Source organism: Salvelinus namaycush, chromosome 5 (assembly GCF_016432855.1).
Source record: "Salvelinus namaycush isolate Seneca chromosome 5, SaNama_1.0, whole genome shotgun sequence".
NCBI lineage: Eukaryota > Metazoa > Chordata > Actinopteri > Salmoniformes > Salmonidae > Salvelinus > Salvelinus namaycush.
The window spans coordinates 50692486-50714005 of NC_052311.1; the positions used below are offsets into that span (position 1 = coordinate 50692486).

Genomic DNA, 21520 nt, shown 5'->3' on the forward strand with positions numbered 1-21520 from the left:
GTGTGTGTGTGTGTGTGTGTGTGTGTGTGTGTGTGTGTGTGTGTGTGTGTGTGTGTGTGTGTGTGTGTGTATATATGTATATATGTATATATATATATGTGTATATATATATATATATATATATATATATATGTGTGTGTGTGTGTGTGTGTGTGTGTGTGTGTGTGTGTATATATATATATATGATGCTATTGGTTTCAGTTAAGGAACATCGTGGAAACTTCAGATGAGATGCAGTATAGGTAGAATAGGGGTCAAGAAACTCTGGTCCTGGAGGGCAGCCATGGGTGCAGGCTTTTGTTCTAGCTCAGCACCAACACAACTCATAATGTACTTCTGTAAACTGAGGTTAATTTGAGAAGAGTCTAGTTAGCTCTGATGTAAGTTTAAGGCTAGCCTTGAAGCAGGTTTGAAACATCTTTGGCACAATAAGCAAACTATTTACCGCAAGCTACAGTAATAGCAATTCTGAAGCACTCTAGAATTGCATCCCAACAGCTTTTGTTTTTATTTTATGTAAGGCTTACACAGACGCAAATACAAGGTGACATGATTCATCCAGCTACGGGTAGAAGCAATGTATTATATAAAGACTATGACTGACCAAAATACAAGTACAAGCACCCCTTGTGAGACCTCGCTGTTATGAACATTTCCAGCAATCATTTAGCTGCGGTTCGGCCCTATGTTTACCTCAAGGGAGAACGCCTACCTCCCTATAGTGTCAGAATGCTTCAACCTACGCGTTTACATACACACATTATTTAGACCCAGCTTTTAGACCTCACTATTGTTTGTTTTCCCAGTGTTATTTCCTGCTTAGCTTATTTTAAACAGACCTTCTCCGGGGTCGTCCGCATATTCAAATTCACCTGTTTGGGTACGGCGGGAAAAAAACTTGCTAGCAGCTAATTTAGCCGACAAGTACAGGGAAACAACTCAATAATAGAGGCAAACAGGCAGGGCTCTGAAACTCATTGAAGCACTAGGAGAAGAGCAGAGAATGAACTCAGGCTGAACTTCTCTTTGCTGCTGAAGAGGGGTCGGTGTCCTGGTGGGACGGTGCCAGTTCCTTACTCTTATTTATATCTCAGTGGATCGAGGAATATAGACTTCCCGTCTAGCCATAAATACAACTCAACTTTCATATCACCTCTCTTCTTGATTACGACATCATAAGTCATCCTATGTCGCTAAATTCATTTTAAGATGTGCGTTATAAACTCAAAAAACATGGATAATTTAGGCATATCAACAATCCTATGCAGCATCCTCCTCAAGCTGGGTGTGTACATTAAGCTATTCATCATAACCAGGAAAATGTTGCCCATCTCACTAAAGTGCCTCAGTCACAGCTGTTACAGCCAATTTAGCATCACTACTTAGTCATGTGGTAATGACACTAAATAAAGGTCACTTTACCTAGATCACTGTTTCCTTTCATTCCTCTGCCCGAATTACTCGCTCTTTATGACGGCTATGATTGACATCAGGTTTGACTATGAAAACACACACTGTATAGCTCTGTACTGTACAGCTCCCCATGGGTCATATACAGTACATGCACAATACTACATCTTTCCATACGCAGCAAAATGAACACCTCAAAACATGAACTCTACTGAAGTTGTTCACAACATGTTCTTGCCTGTCTGTCAACATTAGGGGCTGGTTTCCCATTCACAGATGAACCCTAGTCCTGGACAAAAAAAGCTGATGGTGATTCTCCATTGGGCATGCTTTTAAATCCAGCACTAGGCTTAAACTGTGTCTGGGCAACTTCCTATATGTTTACTGTCACCCTCAGGTTCAGAGTGCTTAGTGTCACCATGACATTTGTATTATCATGATAACACCATGGAGACCAGAGTGTTAGTCAACATCAGAATGTTGAGTGTCCCACAGTGTGAGTGACGTTTGGGCCCACAGTGTACAGATCCACACACGCAGTTGTCCTGACTCCTAAACCCGACCCCTTACCCCTTTCTGTCTCCTCGACCCCTGACCCCTGGGGAATAGTTCTCTATTAACCTGCTTGTTTTTCAGTTGGACTAACCCTTATCTGCCTCCTTTGTTGAATCCTCCTCGCCTTCTCTTCCCCTTTTCCCCATATGACCTCTCTACCCAGTTTCAAAGCCTATGACTGAAACTGTGTTTTTGTTGCCTACAAGCAGTTGTTTCTCTGTGGCTTTAGGCGTGGGTTTCAGGCCACTGTTTGGTAAAGCTATGGTTCTTCCAGAGCTGCTTTTCTATTCAGACAGTTAATTTGTTTGTTTAGGGAGTTATGTTAGGGATTGGCTCTGGAATACAGTAGCTTTACCAGGTGCTGAATGGTGAATGCCCTCTTTATTCTCTATATTTTATTCCAGATGCAACTGCATGTAAAATGTGTCGCACAATGCATATGGTGCCATGCTTGATTTGATGGTGGATGATGAGGCTATCAGTACATGAACTATGTCTGTTCCAAAGCTGTTTGAAATGGAAAATGTGTCTTTGAACTGTATTATCGCTCATGTTTTGACAGATAATATCTTGGTTTTCAAAGTCAGTGTTGAGTGATGTACTGTACTGAGATATTATGGCAAATTGGTCTCTACTTGCCAGGTTCTAAGGTATTGTACGTTATTTGTAATGAGGGATACCTGGAGAAAATGGATGGCCTTCCCTTCAGTAAAATATATTTTTATCCGACCCTCTCTGAATGCTTGGAGAGAAAAAAAAAACAAGTGACCCTCCGCAATACCCCAAATAATAATTAAAATATAAAGTGGATATCAAAAAACATGCCTAGGGTTTACCCTCACTCCAAGGACAGACGAGAGTCTTAGATACTGTATGCAGTTTTAAAAACTGTTCTTCATTTCGTAAGCCTCACAATGCAAAGTAGCCAGAAGGTTGTGGATTTGCAAACCACCACGGATAAGGGGGATGAAAAGATATTCATTATAATAAAAGCACTACATGAATCTATCCTCTTATTTGCGGTCTGCGAAAAACATAGCCTTTTATAATGCATTTCTATGCAATTCTACGAACATGACCAGAGACCAGCAGAATGTTTTTTTTATACCACAACAGAGCATGACAACGAATGAGCGTATGCTGCAGCACCGGAGGCATTTAGATTTCTATTCAGGCTATTGTTTAAAAAAGAGCATATATTGGCCTCCCGAGTGGCGTAGCGTCTAAGGCACTGCACTGCAGTGCTTGAAGCATCACTACAGTCCCGGGTTCGATCCCAGGCTGTGTCACAGCCGGCCGTGACCGGGAGACCCATGAGGCGGCGCACAATTGGCCCAGCGTCGTCCGGGTTAGGGGAGGGTTTGGCCAGCTGGGATTTCCTTGGCCCATCACGTTCTAGCGACTCCTTGTGGTGGGCCAGGCGCCTGCAACTGGTCTCCAGTTGGACGGTGTTTCCTCCGACGCAGTGGTGAGGCTGGCTTCCGGGTTAAGCGAGCAGTGTGTCAAGAAGCATTGCGGCTTGTTTTGTAGGACGCATGGCTCTAGACCTTTGCCTCTTCCGAGTCCGTAGGGGAGTTTTAGTGATGGGACAAGACTGTAACTACCAATTGGATATCACGAAAAATGGGTAAAAGTACCACAAAAAAAGAGGATAGTCTAAGTTTGGAACAGTATATTATTTTTACCAGTTTTCAACACAAGTCTCCTCAGTGAAACCTCTTGATGCTCTACATGCATCAGCACACTTCTAATAAAATGCCATGTTCATTAGCACTATTTTTCAATTGGAGTGAACCAGTTACATTACAGCGTATCATATTACCTCGTGTGTGCATAAATCAAGCTGCATCCAATTGGTTGGGCACTGATGTGTAATATTATGCATATTCTTAATAATGAGAATACATGATTGAATTCATTCACACGATCACCCAGACCCCCTCTCGCACACACTCACACACCACACACACGAACACAGAGCGTTAACTCTGTTCATCATTACCCAAGCATCAGCTATTTGAACTGTCAAAGTACTCCGAATTTTAGTTAGCAGACTCCTGTTCGTGTCTAATTTTGAAAACACTCTCAGTGCTTGGAGTGTTGCAGCCGATGATTTGTTGTTGTGTTTTCCATGGCAGAAAATACATCTCTGGCATTAGTTGGGGTTAATGGTTGCCTGCGAAGCCTGGGGCCATTTTGACTCATTGCGGCACTATGGAATGAAGTACCCTTTAATGGAACTATTACATTCTCCCCTCAGCTGTAGAGAAACAGAAACTAATTAGGCTATTTTGGAACGTCTTTACTTGACGCAGATATAGAACTCAGGAGTCGTTTCCAGTGCTTAGCTACAGAGCCTTCAGAAAGTATTCACACCCCTTGACTTTTTCCACATTTTGTTGTGTTACAGCTTGATTTTTCAAATGGATTAAATTGAGATTTTTGGTTCTGTCAAAGTGGAATTATGTTTTTCGAAATGTTTACAAATTCATACATTTTAAAGATTTTAATCTTTAAGGACTGGGGAGTTTTTCAGGATAAAAATGAAACGGAATGGAGCTAAGCAAGGCAAAATTCTAGAGGAAACCTGGTTCAGTTTGCTTTCCACCAGACACTGGGAGATTAATTAACCTTTCAGCAGGACAATAACCTAAAACATAAGGCCAAATCTACACTAGAGTTGCTTACCAAGAAGACAGTGAATATTCCTGAGTGGCCACGCTACTGTTTTGACTTAAATCTACTTGAAAATCTATGGCAAGACCTGAAAATTGTTGTCTAGCAACGATCAACAACCAATTTGACAGTGCTTGAAGAATTATGAAAAAAATTATGGGCAAATGTTGCACAATCCAGGTGTGGAAAGCTCTTAGAGACTTACCCAGAAAGACTCACATCTGTAATCGCTGCCAAAGGTACTTCTACAAAGTATTGACTCAGGGGTGTGAATACTAAATACATTTGATATTTCTGTTTTTCATTTTCAATACATTTTGCACACGTCTAAAAACATGTTTCCACTTTGTCATTATTGGGTATTGTGTGTAGATGGATAAGAAAAATAATACATTTGATCCATTTTGAATTCAGGCTATAACACAACATTCAAAAGGCACTCACACATCTGAGCAATCTTTTTTGCAGATGCATGGTAACAGTTGAACAAGATGAAGGAAAAAGGAAACCGCAGAGCTCTGACGAAGGCCGTGAGGCCGATACGTAAACTTATTAAAGATCAGTGATACTATCAAGAGCAGTGTGCGGTTTCCTTTTTCCTTCAGGCTATAACACAACAAAATGTGGAATAAGTCCAGCGGTATCAATACTTTCTGAAGGCACTGTACATGTGATCTTGAGCAGTGAACTTTTCCATTGTGTCAGTAATCTTTAAAGGGGTAGTTCACTCTGAAAACAACATTGGAATTGTCCCAAAGTCAAGCTGTCTATATTCCACACCATAGTTAGGCATCAGCAATCAGGATTACCATAAACACTGTAGTATCCCAGTTCAATAATCGGTTGATGTCCAGCTTATCCAAAATCCCTGATTCTCAAGACCATCCATTTGGCCATCAACACTGCAGATGGCTAGCTGATTCTATGGTGCACATGCTGTAGAATAAAAACACAGCTTGACTCTGAAACACTTCTTAGGTATGTACTGTAGTAGTTCAGTTGGAGCTAAATGAATCTGTATGATTTTATATAACTATCGGTTTTAAGCATCTCAGAGAAGGGTTAGACGTGAGTCACAGGTGAAAACCTCTGCTTTCCTTGTTTGTGTTTCACTTCTTTTGTTTTTGTTTGTTTTGTTTAATCACCTGCTGAAATAGCACTTCACACTCCAGAATCGACACGTTCTCAACTTTGGCTCCTGGCGCAACCCATCCCCAATTAGTGACACGCAGAACAGACTCCAGGTTGCGTATAGCTTTAGCTTGGTTACATAATGCACAGCCTTGTCTATTTTTACCATTATGGATATAATCGCTCAGTGTTTCTCTCATGCAGCGCTATGAGAGCGTCAAGCGGGGGCCTTCTACATACCAAAACACAGCTGCTTCTGAGAGCGAGGCTTCAAAACCCACCAGGCTGACAATCTGTCACTCACTTTGACACATCTCTCTCTCCATCATCTTCTCCCAGCCTCCCCCTTACAATCTGTTCCCTGCACATTCTTTCTCACACTCTATTTCTGTCACTTTTTGTCCCCAACTTTCTGTCACATTCTATTTCATTTTATTTTCTCTAGTTCTCTTGCTCATCTTTTTTTCTGTCCTGTTCCGCTCTCTCTCTTTTCTGTTGCCTGGCAGTTTCTTACTGAAGTTATATTTTCTCTCCCTACTGTATCTCTCTCTCTCTGTCTCTCGTTCTCTCGAGCATGAATGTTTCCAGCTGTCCCCCCCTCTCCCTTTCTGTCACCATTTCTCTCCTCCTTCCCTCCTGTCCATTCTCAACCATATGTGTGTTTACCTTTTAGAAGACCTGAGAGTTCCTAATGTGTGTGTGTGTTCCTGTTCTTCACGCATTACACGTATAGTAGGCCTCTGTTCAACAGAGATCATGCTGAACCCACACTTTGGCTAAAGATAAAGTGTGACAACCGAGAAAAACAAACATGGAAAAACACTCAGTTATTAACATTATATAAACCATTGAGAGGAGGTTGTTATTGTTGCTTTGAGTAGCTTCAATTATCCTGCGGCACCACATATCTTTATATAACACACCTATATTTTACAAAAAAAATGTATGCAACCCCTACCACTACACAGGTGCAGGCAACTCCAATTAATGGTCACATGTTACATTAAAGCAAAGCTCTCAAACCTTTTTGTCTCACCTCTTTATCAGAGGTGTCATACAATATTGGGTCATAAAATGATTCATTTGACCCTTTTTAAAGGAATTTTCTTTCAACACTGTATTGAGGCAATGCATTATACTGTTTGCCTGCATGCTATGCCTCCTGTGTGCCATCTAGCAGCACACCAGTCTCCCACATGCCATGATTCAGTGGGTATTAATTTCACTGTGACCATGCCACCATATGTCACGCATACGGCCCGATTGAGTCATCCACCCCAGCCCCAAACGTGTTGTGACAGTTTGTGCGTGGGGTTGGAGATCTGTGTACCTCCGCTGTGCATTTCCCCACTGTGGCTCTTGACTCATAGCTCCTCGGCCATGTGGAACCCTTCAATAGTCATAGGGTCCTGGTCAGGGGGCCCAGATGAGTCACAGAACTGAGAGCTGGGAGCCACAGGGAGGTTGGGGGAATCCACACAGAGACATGGGCATCCTGACCTGTATTATTCATAAAACCCCCATACTGCCTCGGCTCACTCTGACACACTGGCCTAGGACAGATAGGATAAATGAAGCACCGCCATGCCAAATTGGATGCAGTCTATCACAGTGCCATCCGTTTTGTCACCAAAGCCCCATATACTACCCACCATTGCGACCTGTACACTCTCGTTGGCTGGCCCACGCTTCATACTCGTCGCCAAACCCACTGGCTCCAGGTCATCTATAAGTCCTTGCTAGGTAAAGCCCCGCCTTATCTCAGCTCACTGGTCACCATAGCAGCACTCACCCGTAGCATGCGCTCCAGCAGGTATATCTCACTAGTCACCCCCAAAGCCAATTCCTCCTTTGGCTGCCTTTCCTTCCAGTTCTCTGCTGCCAATGACTGGAACGAACTGCAAAAATCACTGAAACTGGAGACTCATATCTCCCTCACTAGCTTTAAGCACCAGCTGTCAGAGCAGCTCACAGATCACTGCACCTGTACATAGCCCATCTGTAAATAGCCCATCCAACTACCTCATCCCCATACTGTATTTATTTATTTATCTTGCTCCTTTGCACCCCAATATCTCTACTTGCACATTCATTTTCTGCACATCAATCACTCCAGTGTTTAATTGGTATATTGTAATCACTTCGCCACCATGGCCTATTTATTGCCTTACCTCCCTTACCTCATTTGCACATACTGTATATAGACTTTTTCTACTGTATTATTGACTGTATGTTTGTTTATTCCATGTGTAACTCTGTGTTGTTGTATGTGTCGAATTGCTTTGCTTTATTCTTGGCCAGGTCGCAGTTGTAAATGAGAACTTGTTCTCAACTAGCCTACCTGGTTAAATAAAGGTGAACATTTAATTTTTTTTACGCCATAGAAATACAATGGATATAGCACTTGAATGGATAGAACTTGCGATTTCATAGCAGAACGTCAAACATATTCTGTGAATTTAACATTATCACCAGGAGAATGTGATAGTACAGTATATTGCATCTCTCTATAGGGGAATGGCACCCAGTATTCTACTTACTGATGTAGAGCAAATGGCCCAATTGATAATGATAGAGAGCTTTGCAGTGCTCTAAAAGCCTTTACTTCCTGATAGTGCTGGGAGAGCGACAGGGAGCAGACACTTTTCCTGTAACTTTGTGACCTACATATAACTTTCCATCAACGCCAGGCAAAGAGACACTCGTGTTGGCAGTTACTTCAAGACCAAAGAACGAAGTCTTGTTTGATGCTAATTCTGCCACATCTTCTCTCTGTTTGTATTAAGAGGCTGTCAAAGAAAAACGGTAATGGTGACAAGTACCCTTTAGAGTTACTAGCAAAGTGCCAGGAGCTTCAAGGCTGATGCCTGTGCTCCTCTATTGACACATCGAGGTTTTCCCTGTTGTGCTTTTGTTACTTTTATAGATTCATGATGAGTTTGTGCTTGAAGCTGCAGTGGAGCTTTGTTACTCATTTCTTCAGCCTACAATGTGTGCACTGAATACCTGTTCTCCACATACAGTATATACCTAAAGACATACTGTGTGTGTGTGTACTGCATACCTGTTCTCCACATAAATACCTGAAGACAAACACACACACTTGACCTAAGAGCATTTTAAAAAATATGTATCCAAGGACATTCTGTTCTGTGTTCTGCGTGTACTGTAGATTCATGCGAGTTATTATTCACATCTCCCTTTCCCTTATAAATTAATGAATATCTTTCTTTCAAATGGTATTGGTATGCTGCCTGCATTTACCCTCACAGACTCCAGTTTTCCTTATTCAGACAGAATAATGTATTGGCAACCTATTTGAACAAAACCTATTTAAAGAAATTATGAAGTGTAAGACACTGCTGTCATTGAAATTGTTGTACGAGATGTTTGATTCCACTAAACGCCTAATTGTAAATTCCCTCAGTGAAATTCCCTTCTAATCAAGTGCCCTCACTCTGTTAAAGCTGAAGCATGTGGCAGCTCTTTGTAATTTCATCGAAAGAGAAAAACCCTCGACAAGTCTCTCTTAGGCCCAATCACTTAAATCCTCCTCCTCATCATCATCTTCAACATCCCATCACCACCATTACGTCTAAAGCTGGCACTATCATTGCCCATTACTGCCTAACCTGAGCTCTCATTACGGGATGAAATTAGCCTGTTTGGAACACCTGCATTTCTGCTCCTGGGCGGCCCAAATCCCCTCCCCAGGAGCAGATCCCATCCCCTCCCCCTCCCCAATTTCACAGAGACTATCATTAAGGTTGGAGAAGGGCCTGACACCACAGATGGCAGCAGCCTTTGTAAATGAGCTCTGATTGCGAGAAAGGTGGCTAGTATCACTCCTCCTGTTGAATCTCAGATGACATGAGGCAAATATAGTGGCAGGGTCACACCATCCAAGGGCGTTTTCATAGTGTTGAGATAACCTTGAGATTTTGAGGCGCTTAGTTGCGGCAGTTCAGATGTTTTCCCAGACAACCATTTTAATCAGTCAGACTCTCGTTCAATTAAAGAGTGACGTATTCTATGAGCTGGTTGGTCGAGTTGGTTATTTTTGTCAAGTTCATCGCAGGTGCACTCACCCTGATCCATGCATTTGAAAGCACAGCCTGTGTGAATGACATCAGACTCCTGCCAGTGCACCCATCAATATTTAAAACCCAAACTAATTTTGGAGTTGATTTCTCAGTGACTGGGGAGCTCTTGCCCTCTGCCACTCTTTGCAGTTGGCGACGAAAGCTGAGGTTTTGGCAAGAAATACTTTATTGATTCATTAACAGAGAGGGAGGCAAGCCAAGAGGCTAGTTACAACACCTTTGCAATGCTGCTTCCCACATAGTAGAGCTTCTGTAAACACAACCTGTCTTTTCCAGCTGCTGCCTGCTTGACCTTATAGAAATTATAGTCTCTTCTAGGTCTCTGGTTTCATTACACTAAAGACCATTTTGTTCTCGCTCTCTTTTTCTGTGAAGGTGTCCGACGGCCTCCCGAGATGGAGAAGACCAACCACAGTGTCCACTACACCCTGCTGATTGCCTGTGTGCTGGTGGCCTTTGTCCTTGGAGCCTTCCTCTCAGGCTTTCTGGTCTCCTGCTACTGCAACCACACCGGCCACAAGACCAAGAGGCTGGCCAAGGACCCAGAGGCCCCCATTCCTCACGCCCTGTCCCTACGCAGCCTGGCCAAGCTCAATGGCCTGCTGGAATGCCAGAACAAGGAGGATAAGATGGAGGTGTCCTCGCCCAAGCTCTACAACTCCTTCTTCCAGAACGGGAAGGAGCATCATCAAGGAGCACCCAGACGGAACGGTGGTCACCACCCAGGGATGTCCATGGGAGACCAGGTCCACCCCCATCACCTACACCACTCTTCGGAGCTCTTGGGTCTGCCCACCCCAGACTCCACCCCTGAACTGCCCATCAAGAACATGAAGGCTTTCAAGAACCAGTGGGAGAAGAACCAGAACTGCAACAATGCCAAAGAGCCCAAGTCCCACAACATGGGACAAGGCTCCAGGCCCAGCTCAGGCCAGCTCCACCAGCAGATCTACCCCTACTCTCATAGTTTCTCCAATGGGCAAGCTCTGGCCAATGGGCATGCCTTGGTCGGTGGACCTCAGCACCTGGAGGAACGCAAGATCCACAATACCGAGCGCATGTTGGTCCAGCAGCCTTACCCCTGCTACCCACAGAAGGTGATGGAGGTCACGTCGCTGGATGAGCTGCTCAAACACATCCACGAGGCCAACGCCAGCAAGAACGCCCAGGTCATGACCTCATCCGGCCTGTCAGCCAGCGGCGGGTGCCATGGGGGTCAACTAGCCTTTGCCAACCGTGTCCAGCCGCACATCCCCGAGACGGAGTCTGCGCCTTACTACAGCTCATCCACCCTGCCCCGAGACAGCCTGACCCGCCGCATGGACGTACCTCCGGACATGCCCCCTCACCACCAGTCCACCCTGGAGCGGAGACACTCTTCCCAGAGACACTCACTGATTACCGCTGCCACTAAGATTGCCAACGGAGGGGGTGGTGGAGGGATGGTCCACCGACAGCAAAGCTTCAGCCAGCGTAACGGCCACCAGCACCAACCGCCCCCTATGCTGGCTCGAATGAACTCCACCGGCAGCGCCTGCGAGATCCACTACCCGCTCATCCCCAACGGGTACCTGACACGCCAGCAGAGCTACAACGGAGAGCAACAGGAGGATACCGGAGGATACCTCCACCGGGGGGCCATAGTCCGCCGGACCACCTCCCTCAAACCCGACGTCCCTCCCAAACCCCTCTTCATCCCTGCATCCTCTCCCGTCAACCAACAGGGAAACTTCAACTACTGAGGAGGAAGAGGAGAGGAGAACAGGACAAGAGTGACTGTGCCTCGTCCTCTCCTGTCAATGGGTGAAAAGTGGAAGACCTTTATGAGAAGACGTGCCCTGGATTATGTGGCAGCCATTCTTGCTGTCGACAAACCTTAAACAAACTTGTTATTTCCCCCTTTTTGTCCAATGAATATCTTTGTACCATATTGGTATTGCTCAGCTACTTGCTTATAGAAGGTGAGGGACTGGGGTTGGTGAAACGCGACCCCCTTATATTATGCTGCCAATGTCCTCAGTGTGGATTTACCATGCAACTTAGTTATGGAAGGGTTTGCCATCAAACATCGGACAGCTTAAGATTGAATCTAGAGCTTCTTGCGATGCCTATGAAACTTGCTTTTGCTTACCTTTTTCTTATGTAGTGTTGACAAAAAGTCCTGATCCCCCTAACGTGTTTCTATATATGCATGTGTGTGTATATATATGTGTGTTTTATATCTACACCGTATATGTATACATATACATATGCAGTATATGTATCCTGTGGAGCGACATCAACAAAACTCCTTTAAAGGTAGCTCTGTCTTTTTTGCCTTACTTTGAAACTGAACCCATTATGTTGAAATACATTACTGGTTGGTGTTTGGCATCTCAAATATAAGTTCTCGAAATGAGGCAAGGCCCTGCCTGCCCCTGTTTCAGCATGGTTAGTATGTGGACTAGGGGAATAAGTAATCATTTACCATATTAACACGTTCATGGTGATTTTTGCTACTCACATTCAAAAAGAGAGCCAAGCTGGTGGATACTGACAAGCAAAGGAAACTACTCAAAGCAACTATGCTAGGTGTTTCTCTTTTTTGGAAAATGGATACCTTACTATCCTGCCAAGGCCTGAGAAACAGATGAAAGGCATTAATACAGCGGGTCTATGAAGTAGGGCCTACTACAATTCCTAAAGAATGTTTTTATCACATTGGTGCTTACTTGATCCTCATGAATTCTAATATAATTATCATGTATCATACCCAAAGAGGACCAGACACTCAACCCCCAAAGAATCAGGATCAAGATCAGATCATCCGCCCCCAAAACAACACTCTTAACATGGTACAGACTGCAGTTATTATAATTATTAACTTTGTGGCTATTGGTTGTAAATAAAGGAATAATACTAGCCAAATGTTAATTGTATGTGTAAATGTGTGCCTTATTTAATATAGTATGTGGTATGGGGTAGGGGTAAATGCAAGGCGCCAAGATGCTATATAATAGGTGTTAGATTTTTCTTTTTTTTTATGGTCGTCGGAATGTGTCATATCTATTGTAGATTTGTATTTCTAACTAGGGTTTTTGATATCCCTGAACTGTGAGCCTGCCAGCACTGGCATAGCGACTACCACAGCTTGAGGCTGCATCTTTTTTGTTTGCCTCCTTTTCATGTGTTTTCACTGGGTTAGCTTTTTCTCTGATTGCTAACTTTACCTTTTGATTGTTTGTAGCATAGCAGGCTACTCATTAGATTAAAAGGGGGACATCAGTCCCTAAGATGTTAAGATTTTTCAGGCTCTCTGATACTCCCTACATATCACTTGGTCTCAACCTCAACACTACAGGTACACCACAGGTACACCACAGGTAGCGGAAAAGATCCGAAGGGTGGGATTTAGTGTTTTTTTGTCTGATCAGAAGATGTTGAAATTGTTTTAGGTAGAAATGGAATGGACTCCCTGATCCGATGAGCGTAGACCGGAAGGGATCGGAAGCGTCTGCCGGGCGTTCTCCTCAGGGAGAGAGAGGGAAAGCAGTCAGATCGGCCTCAGAAATACCACTCCCTCTGGAACTCTGTTGTTGCACTTTCTGGGCTTCTTCATGGGTTGCTGGATTCATGGTCAATTATTTGAGAGAGAAAAAAAACACTTACTGTATCTGAAAATAGTATTTATGCCCTAGATTCCTGAAGCTGGTCTGACCCCAAGTTTACCCTTCACACGTGAATTCACCTTGGGACTGGCCGATAGATACATGAGCCTGAACTACAACATTAGTTATAGATGGCTACATTCTTGCGTTTTAGGCAAACTAGTTTGGATGCAACACACGCGTAAGTAGAATCCTCACAGACATTATGGATCACTCCCATTACACATGAAACCAGTATTTGATTTGAATGTGACCATATCTCGTAACAGGAAAAGGGCAGCTACAGTACTTATTGGTGAGTTGAAGTGAAGTTTATTTGAGTTTGCATTGAGATTGTATGGGAAAGGGAATGGTCTATTTTACTTTTAATAGCTATTGCACAGAGTGTAAATACATTCTCTTGGGGGGGCTCTCGTTGATTCATAATGTTTTCATTCTTTGGGCGCTTATGAATTTGGTTTCACAGAATACCATTGTATGTCTCTTATAATAGAAATAAATGAAAATACATTGCAAGTGTGTCACTGACTTTGATGTGTGTCACATTATTCTCACATAGAAGTTACCTGTTTTATTGCAAAAATATTTAACTTTATAAACCATTGTCAAGAGTAGGGTTGAATAGCGGGAACAGGTTTACCGAGACTTCCCGCCCAAACCCAATCCCCTTTCCCCGGGATAAATCACTGCGAGAAACCAGTAAATTGTAATAAATCATTTCTATCAACAGCATGATGTGAAATTGAACTGTTAAATTATATCTGGCTTCTCACCGGCCTTCTCTCTGCTATCTGCATGATCAATCATCAACGCTAAGGGTTGGGACAGAGCGCATCTCAGTAGGCTATGGAGCGCAGTCCACAATGCATTATCTTATCTTGGTAACTTATTTTTGTTGTGACAGGTAGGTCTACATTTGCTGCAGCATAGCCTATGCCACAGTAGGATAATATAAGGACTGAATGCACGTCTAATTTACACATCTCCATCTTTCGGGGTTCCCTTTTTAATTGTAACAATACTTGTTTATATATTTGAAGATGCAGAGTTTTTAAGCAGCCTATCACTCTAATAGAATTGCTTTAAATCAGTGGATACTTGAGCACTCTGTTTCCCCACTCTCCATCAATTTCATTCAACTTGCATCCCAAATAGATCATCCTGTTCAAGATTTATATATGCTTAACAAAAATATTAACGCAACATGCAACAATTTCTAAGATTTTAATGAGTTCCAAGACATTCAAGTAAATCAGCCTATTGAAATAAATGAATTACCCCCTAATCTATGGATTTCACATGACTGGGAATACAGATATGCATCTGTTGGTCGAAGATACATGTACCTCACAATTGGCCCAGCGTCGTCTGGGTTAGGGAGGGTTTAGCCGGCAGGGATATCCTTGTCTCATCGCGCACTAGCGACTCTTGTGGCGGGCCGGGCGCAGTGCACGCTGATGAGGTTGCCAGGTGTACGGTGTTTCCTCCGGCACATTGGTGCGGCTGGCTTCCGGGTTGGATGTGCGTTGTGTCAAGAAGCAGTGCGGCTAGGTTGGGTTGTGTTTCGGAGGACGCATGGCTCTCGACCTTCGCCTCTCCTGAGTCTGTACGGGAGTTGCAGCGATGAGACAAGACTGTAACTACTACCAATTGGATACCACGAATTTGGGGAGAAAAAAGGGGGGGGGGAAGAAAGATACATGTACCTTTAAAAAAAAAAGAAGAAAGGATGGGCGTGGATCAGAAAATCTCCTTCGTATAGAGTTGATCAGGCTGTTGATTTTGGCCGGTGGAATGTTGTCCCACTCCTCTTCAATGGCTATTGCGAAGTTGCTGGATATTGTCTGGAACTGGAACATGCTGTCATACCCGTCGCTCCACAGCATCCCAAACATGCTCAACGGGTGACATGTCTGTAGAGTATGCAGGCCATGGAAGAACTGGGACATTTTCAGCTTCCAGGAATTGTGTACAGATCCCTGAGACATGGGGCTGTGCATTATCATTCTGAAACATGAGGTGATTGCGGCGGATGAATGGCACGACAATGGGCCTCAGGATCTCTTTACGGTATCTCTGTGCATTCAAATTGCCATTGATAAATTGCAATTGTGTTCGTTGTCCGTAGCTTATGCCTGCCCATACAATAACCCCACCACCACCTTGGGGCACTCTGTTCACGACGTTGACATCAGCAAACCCCTCGGCAACACGACACCATACACATGGTTTGTGGTTGTGATGCTGGTTAGACGTACTGACAAATTCACTAAAACAACGTTGGAGGTGGCTTATGGTGGGGAAATGAACATTCAATTATCTGGCAACAGCTCTGGTGGACATTCCTACAGTCAGCATGCCATTTTCATGCTCCCTCAACTTGAGGCATCTGTGGCATTGTGTTGTGTGACAAAACTGCACATTTTAGAGTGGCCTTTTATTGTCCCCAGCATAAGGTGTACCTGTGTAATAATCATGCTGTTTAATCAGCTTCTTGATATGCCATACCTGTCAGTTGGATGGATTATCTTGGCAAAGGAGAAATGCTCACTAACAGGGATGTTAACAAATGTGGAAAAAGTCAAGCGGTCTGAATACTTTCCGAAGGCACTGTATATAGTTAGATTAATAGTTGTCCTAGCCTACCTTTTTCAGGTAATAAATTCAGTTTTAGCTAATGAATGAATGGTGGATTATGCATAAGTTTCTCATTTATAGCCTCTTGCTCAATACACACCTGTGCTCTGCTGGCCTCTATCCTTAAACACTCCTTAGTTCTTGGAGTCCCAGGAAAAGCTAGACTAGAATAGCTTGATGGATTTATTTTTATACTTTTTTTGCATTTCTTATACTACTAGACTATTTGAAGAAGAATGCAAGCTCTCGTTTGCTGAATGTTAAATACAGCAGCCTATAGAAAGAAACTAAGAGATTGCGATGGTGGTAGGCTATAGCAGTTATTTATTCACCATTAATTCTTGAAGTGAAAGAAAGCCATCTGCATTTTATTCTAGTCCTATATTATTCAAGGATGTCATAGCAATGATAAAGACAGATAAAAGTATGTAACTGTTAACTTCTTTGGGACAGGGGGCAGCATTTTCACTTTTGGATGAATAGCATGCCCAGAGTGAACTGCCTCCTACTCAGTCCCAGATGCTAATATAGGCATAGTATTATTATTATTGGATAGAGAACACTCTGAAGTTTCTAAAACTGTTTGAATGATGTCTGTGAGTATAACAGAACTCATATGGCAGGCAAAAACCGGAGAAAAAATCCAAACAGGAAGTGGGAAATCTGAGGTTTGTAGTTTTTGAACTCAGCCCCTATCGAATTCACAGTGGAATATGGGTTATGTTGCACTTCCTAAGGCTTCCACTAGATGTCAACCGTCTTAAGAACGTTGTTTCAGGCTTCTCCTGTGAAGGGGGGTCGGATGGGAGCTGTTTGACTAAGGGGTGTGCCAGCAGCCTCGCATTTCACATGAGAGGTAGCTCTCGTTCCATTGCTTTTCTACAGACAATGGAAATCTCCAGTTGGAACATTATTGAACGTTTATGATAAAAACATCCTAAAGATTGATTCTATACTTAGTTTGACAAGTTTCTTCGACCTGTAATATAACTTTTTGAACTTTTCGTCCGATTGGACCTGAACGCGCTTTTGGATTTGTTTACCAAACGCCCTAACAAAAGAAGCTATTTTGACATAAATGGACATAAATTATGGACATTATCGAACAGTCTGTTCAGCAGTCTGCATCTGGGTCTTACCTTGATTCCTGACAGCATGTCAATCTCTCCTGGCTGAAAGTGGAGGAGAGATTGACTTCATCACTACTTTTATTTATGAGAGGTATTGACATGTTGAATGCACCGAGCTGTCTGTCTAAACTACTGGCACACAGCTTGGACACCCATGCATACCCCACAAGACATGCCACAAGAGGTCTCTTCACAGTCCCCAAGTCCAGAACAGACTATGAGAGGCACACAGTACTACATAGAGCCATGACTACATGGAACTCTATTCCACATCAAGTAACTGACGCAAGCAGTAAAATTAGATTTAAAAAACAGATAAAGGAACACCTTATGAACAGCGGGGACTGTGAAGCAATAAAAACATTGGCACAGACACATGCATACTCACACACATATGATAACATACATACACATACACACATACACATGGATTTAGTCATGTAGATATGCGGTAGTTGTGGAGTAGGGGCCTGAGGGCACACAGTGTTGTGAAATCTGTTTATGTATTGTAATGTTTTAAAATTGTATAAATTGCCTTAATTTTGCTGGACCCCAGGAAGAGTAGCTGCTGCTTTAGCAGCAGATAATGGGGATCCATAAAAAATACAAATACAAATACAAATTAAACATAATCCCAACCTAAAACGTTACTAGCCTGCATGTGTCTGCAGGTAGCTAACCAACCAGGTTCAATGTTAGCTGGCTCTGAGATACGAATAATATAACTACACAGATCATACGTTAGCTAGTGAGCCAGCCAGCTAACATTAGCTAGCTAACTAACAGTACACTTTGACTTGAAAAGAAAACGACTTAAAAGCTAGGAAGCAATGAAGCAATAGAGAAAACGAGGACGTAGGCTAATACACTCATTGCGTCAGCCTACTAATTATAAAAAAGTAAAATAGACCCTATTATATTTCAAAATCAAACTCGCCAGCCTATAATTGTAACTGCACCAGCATCGCATGTTCTCTCCCATCTTCATGCTTTGAACAAGTGTGTAATTCCAGTCCGTATAATACAATTCAGTACAGTAATACAGTCCACACTCAAAAAGAGTAGCCTACTGGAGCTTGTTTCATTTATTTACCCAAGACAGAATAACTACATCTATGGGCTTTTATGTTTTCTGTCGTGCGTAATGTGAGGTAACCTATATATTTTATTTTACCTTTATATAAGCAGGAAGTCACCATAGGTCATGTATTGGATGACTGCACAGTCATTTGGGCTTATTTGAGTTTGGGCTCATAAAATGTATTTAATGTAGGGCTAATAAAATGTCCGTAGTGTATGGCACTTCCGGCTTGAATTTTCATGCCAATCAAAGCTCGAATCATATCCAGACATACAGAATGTGTATGCTTTAGAATGACACTTCTGGTTTTGGCGGGAAATACCGGGTTACCCAGAAGAAAGTGATTTATTTTAGGGATAGAAAATACCGGGAAAATATTCAACCCTAGTCAAGAGGACTGTTTACATGTATTGATGTGACCTGGGATTGATGTCTTGGCTGTTACCTTCTCCATGTTGTTGATGAGGTACAATAATGCTGTGCTGAAAATGTTTGACTTTGGCTCCTCCTAACAAGCCTGTATTGATTAACGTACATAATTATCCTCAGTGCCTCTTGGGTAATCATGACTGCATTAGCATGGGGGTAGTGGTGGGAGGGAGTAGGGAGTCAAAAGGAACCACTCACACAGAGGTGAGGCATTAATTTATTTAATAGGAGTCTACTGCTGTGGTCAAATAAGTACAGTCGTGGCCAAAAGTTTTGAGAATGACACAAATATACATTTTCACAAAGTCTGCTGCCTCAGTTTGTATGGCAATTTGCATATACTCCAGAATGTTATGAAGAGTGATCAGATGAATTGCAATTAATTGCAAAGTCCCTCTTTGCATGCAAATGGACTGAATCCCCAAAAAACATTTCCACTGCATTTCAGCCCTGCCACAAAAGGACCAGCGGACATCATGTCAGTGATTCTCTCGTTAACACAGGGGTGAGTGTTGACGAGGACAAGGCTGGAGATCACTCTGTCATGCTGATTGAGTTCGAATAACAGACTGGAAGCTTCAAAAGGAGGGTGGTGCTTGGAATCATTGTTCTTCCTCTGTCAATCATGGTTACCTGCAAGGAAACACGTGCCGTTGTGACAGGTTAAAGGAAATACTAATAGCCTGTTATACATTAAAAAGTATTAGTAAATTCAAAGTATGTGAGGATCTTAAAACATCTAAGGTTAAGAAGATCATGCATTCAGTATTAGTTGATAGATTGATAACATTTATATAATTGTGTTAAAATCCGTCAAGCATACAAAGGGTACGAATTGTGAGAGGAATGTGTAAACGTTATGTTGATTACTTTATGTTGTCGTGGGTAAAAGTGTTAATCTGTGATCTACTAAATGCTCTTAATCTATGAGCCTGAGATCGATTGCTCTGGTCTCCACTCAAGTTCACGGAGAATTCGCGGTCTTTTTCTCATTGCACTAAAAGTTCAATGAGTAAACATTCCGTATCACAATTGTGATTCTTTCTCCCCTTTTCAGGTACGTTATTGATGATAAAAAAGAGTAATTTAAATGTAATAACTCGCTAACATGTCAAGAGTGTTTAAGGTTTGTCTTAGTAACATATTGAGGAAGTTAGTTAAGTTTGCAGAGAGTAATATGAGCCCTGCTCGGTTGCAGCTAGCTTCGTACTGCTAGGTACTGCTACGTAGCTGCCATTTTATGTCGATTGTGAATGAACAGGTGCGTTGTTAATAAGATATTTTGCGGCGTTATTTGTGTATTGGTTTTTCAAACACTTTATTGCCTGTTGATAAATTGAGTTATGGTTTACTGAGTTAAAGCTTTGTGCTTGACAGTTATATTGAAAATAGTATTTGTTTCAGTGATGTACAGTGTATACTGTTGTGACTTGAATAAGCCTTGTACCCTACAAAACTATCTATTTCCTGTAGATCTGTTATTCTGTAAAATGTGTTACTTATGTAAAATGATTGCACTAAAAGTTCAATGAGTAAACATTCCGTATCACAATTGTGATTCTTTCTCCCCTTTTCAGGGGTGTAACATTTTTGGAAGCTCAGATGTCCAGTTTCCACATCCTGGTCGCTGAATTCCGAGCCAGCTAAATCCCCACATAATAACTCAGGCAGGCTGCAGTGAGGAAAGTGTTGCTGTTCGAGGAGAGCTGGAAGTTGGTGGTTAAGTACGTGTCACCTGAGGCCATTGATCGACCATCAGAGACAGTAAGGACCATCTAATTCAGAGTCAACTCCTGCACAGTAAAAGTTCCTCCTGTTCTGTCAACATGACAACCGCCTTGGAAGAACTACAGGAAGAGGTAGTAGGAGAATTGCACACCCTGACTAAAGACAAGTTACTAGAGATATGTGATTTCCTTGACATATCAGGCGAACAGAGAAGAGATGTTCAAGACAAATCCCGCATATCATTGATGACTCACATTATGATGTTCCTTGAAAGAGAGGAAGTTGCAGAGTTAGAAGATGGCGGCATGTCGGAATTGTTGCTACTTAAAGACAAAATGACAGAGATGATCAGTGGCATAGATAACAAAACATGGCAAACTGACCATGATATTGAAACAGCCGGAATACATCACAGAATAGAGGAACTGAGAACTGTAACCCCACAACAAAGGGTGGGAACTGAGCAGATTACTGCAGCCAAAGCCAGTGATTCTCTGCGTCAGCCCCAACCCCATGCCAATCTTCAGGGGAGCGTGCCGCTCTCACCCAATGCACAGCCCAGCTCATACTGGCGCAAAGAGTTTAACATTTCTGGTCAGATAGGTGAACCGGGCCAGAAAGATAAACTGATTTTTTCCAGCCTTGCCCATCAGATTGAGAGTGGACTTAACAGAGGCTATCCTGAGGTAGAAATAGTAGATGCAGTAGTCAGGGCTATTTCTCCAGGCTCACAGCTACACAGTTACTTGGAAGGTAAACCCCAGCTAACTCTTCCCACACTTAGATGTATCCTGCGTTCCCACTTCCAAGAGAAGAGTGCAACAGAGCTTTACAAACAGCTAGCTTCAGAAGCACAGCATAGCAAAGAGACCCCTCAAAGCTTCCTGATGCGCGTCTTAGATTTGAGGCAGAAAGTACTGTTTGCATCCCAGGAGTCAGAATCAGGGCTTAAGTATGACCCTGCTCTAGTCCAGCGCATGTGTTTACACACAG

General features: G+C 42.8%; 1 protein-coding gene across 1 annotated transcript in view; it reads left to right on the forward strand.

Moving 5' to 3' along the window:
• Positions 1-14035, forward strand: part of LOC120048423 (semaphorin-6D-like) — a 70863-nt gene extending 56828 nt beyond the window's left edge. Inside the window, exon 19 of the mRNA XM_038994377.1 lies at positions 10251-14035. Coding sequence (XP_038850305.1) covers positions 10251-11617 — 1367 coding nt within the window. The 3' untranslated portion in view covers positions 11618-14035. The remainder of the gene's footprint in view (positions 1-10250) is intronic.
• Positions 14036-21520: the final 7485 nt, after the last annotated feature.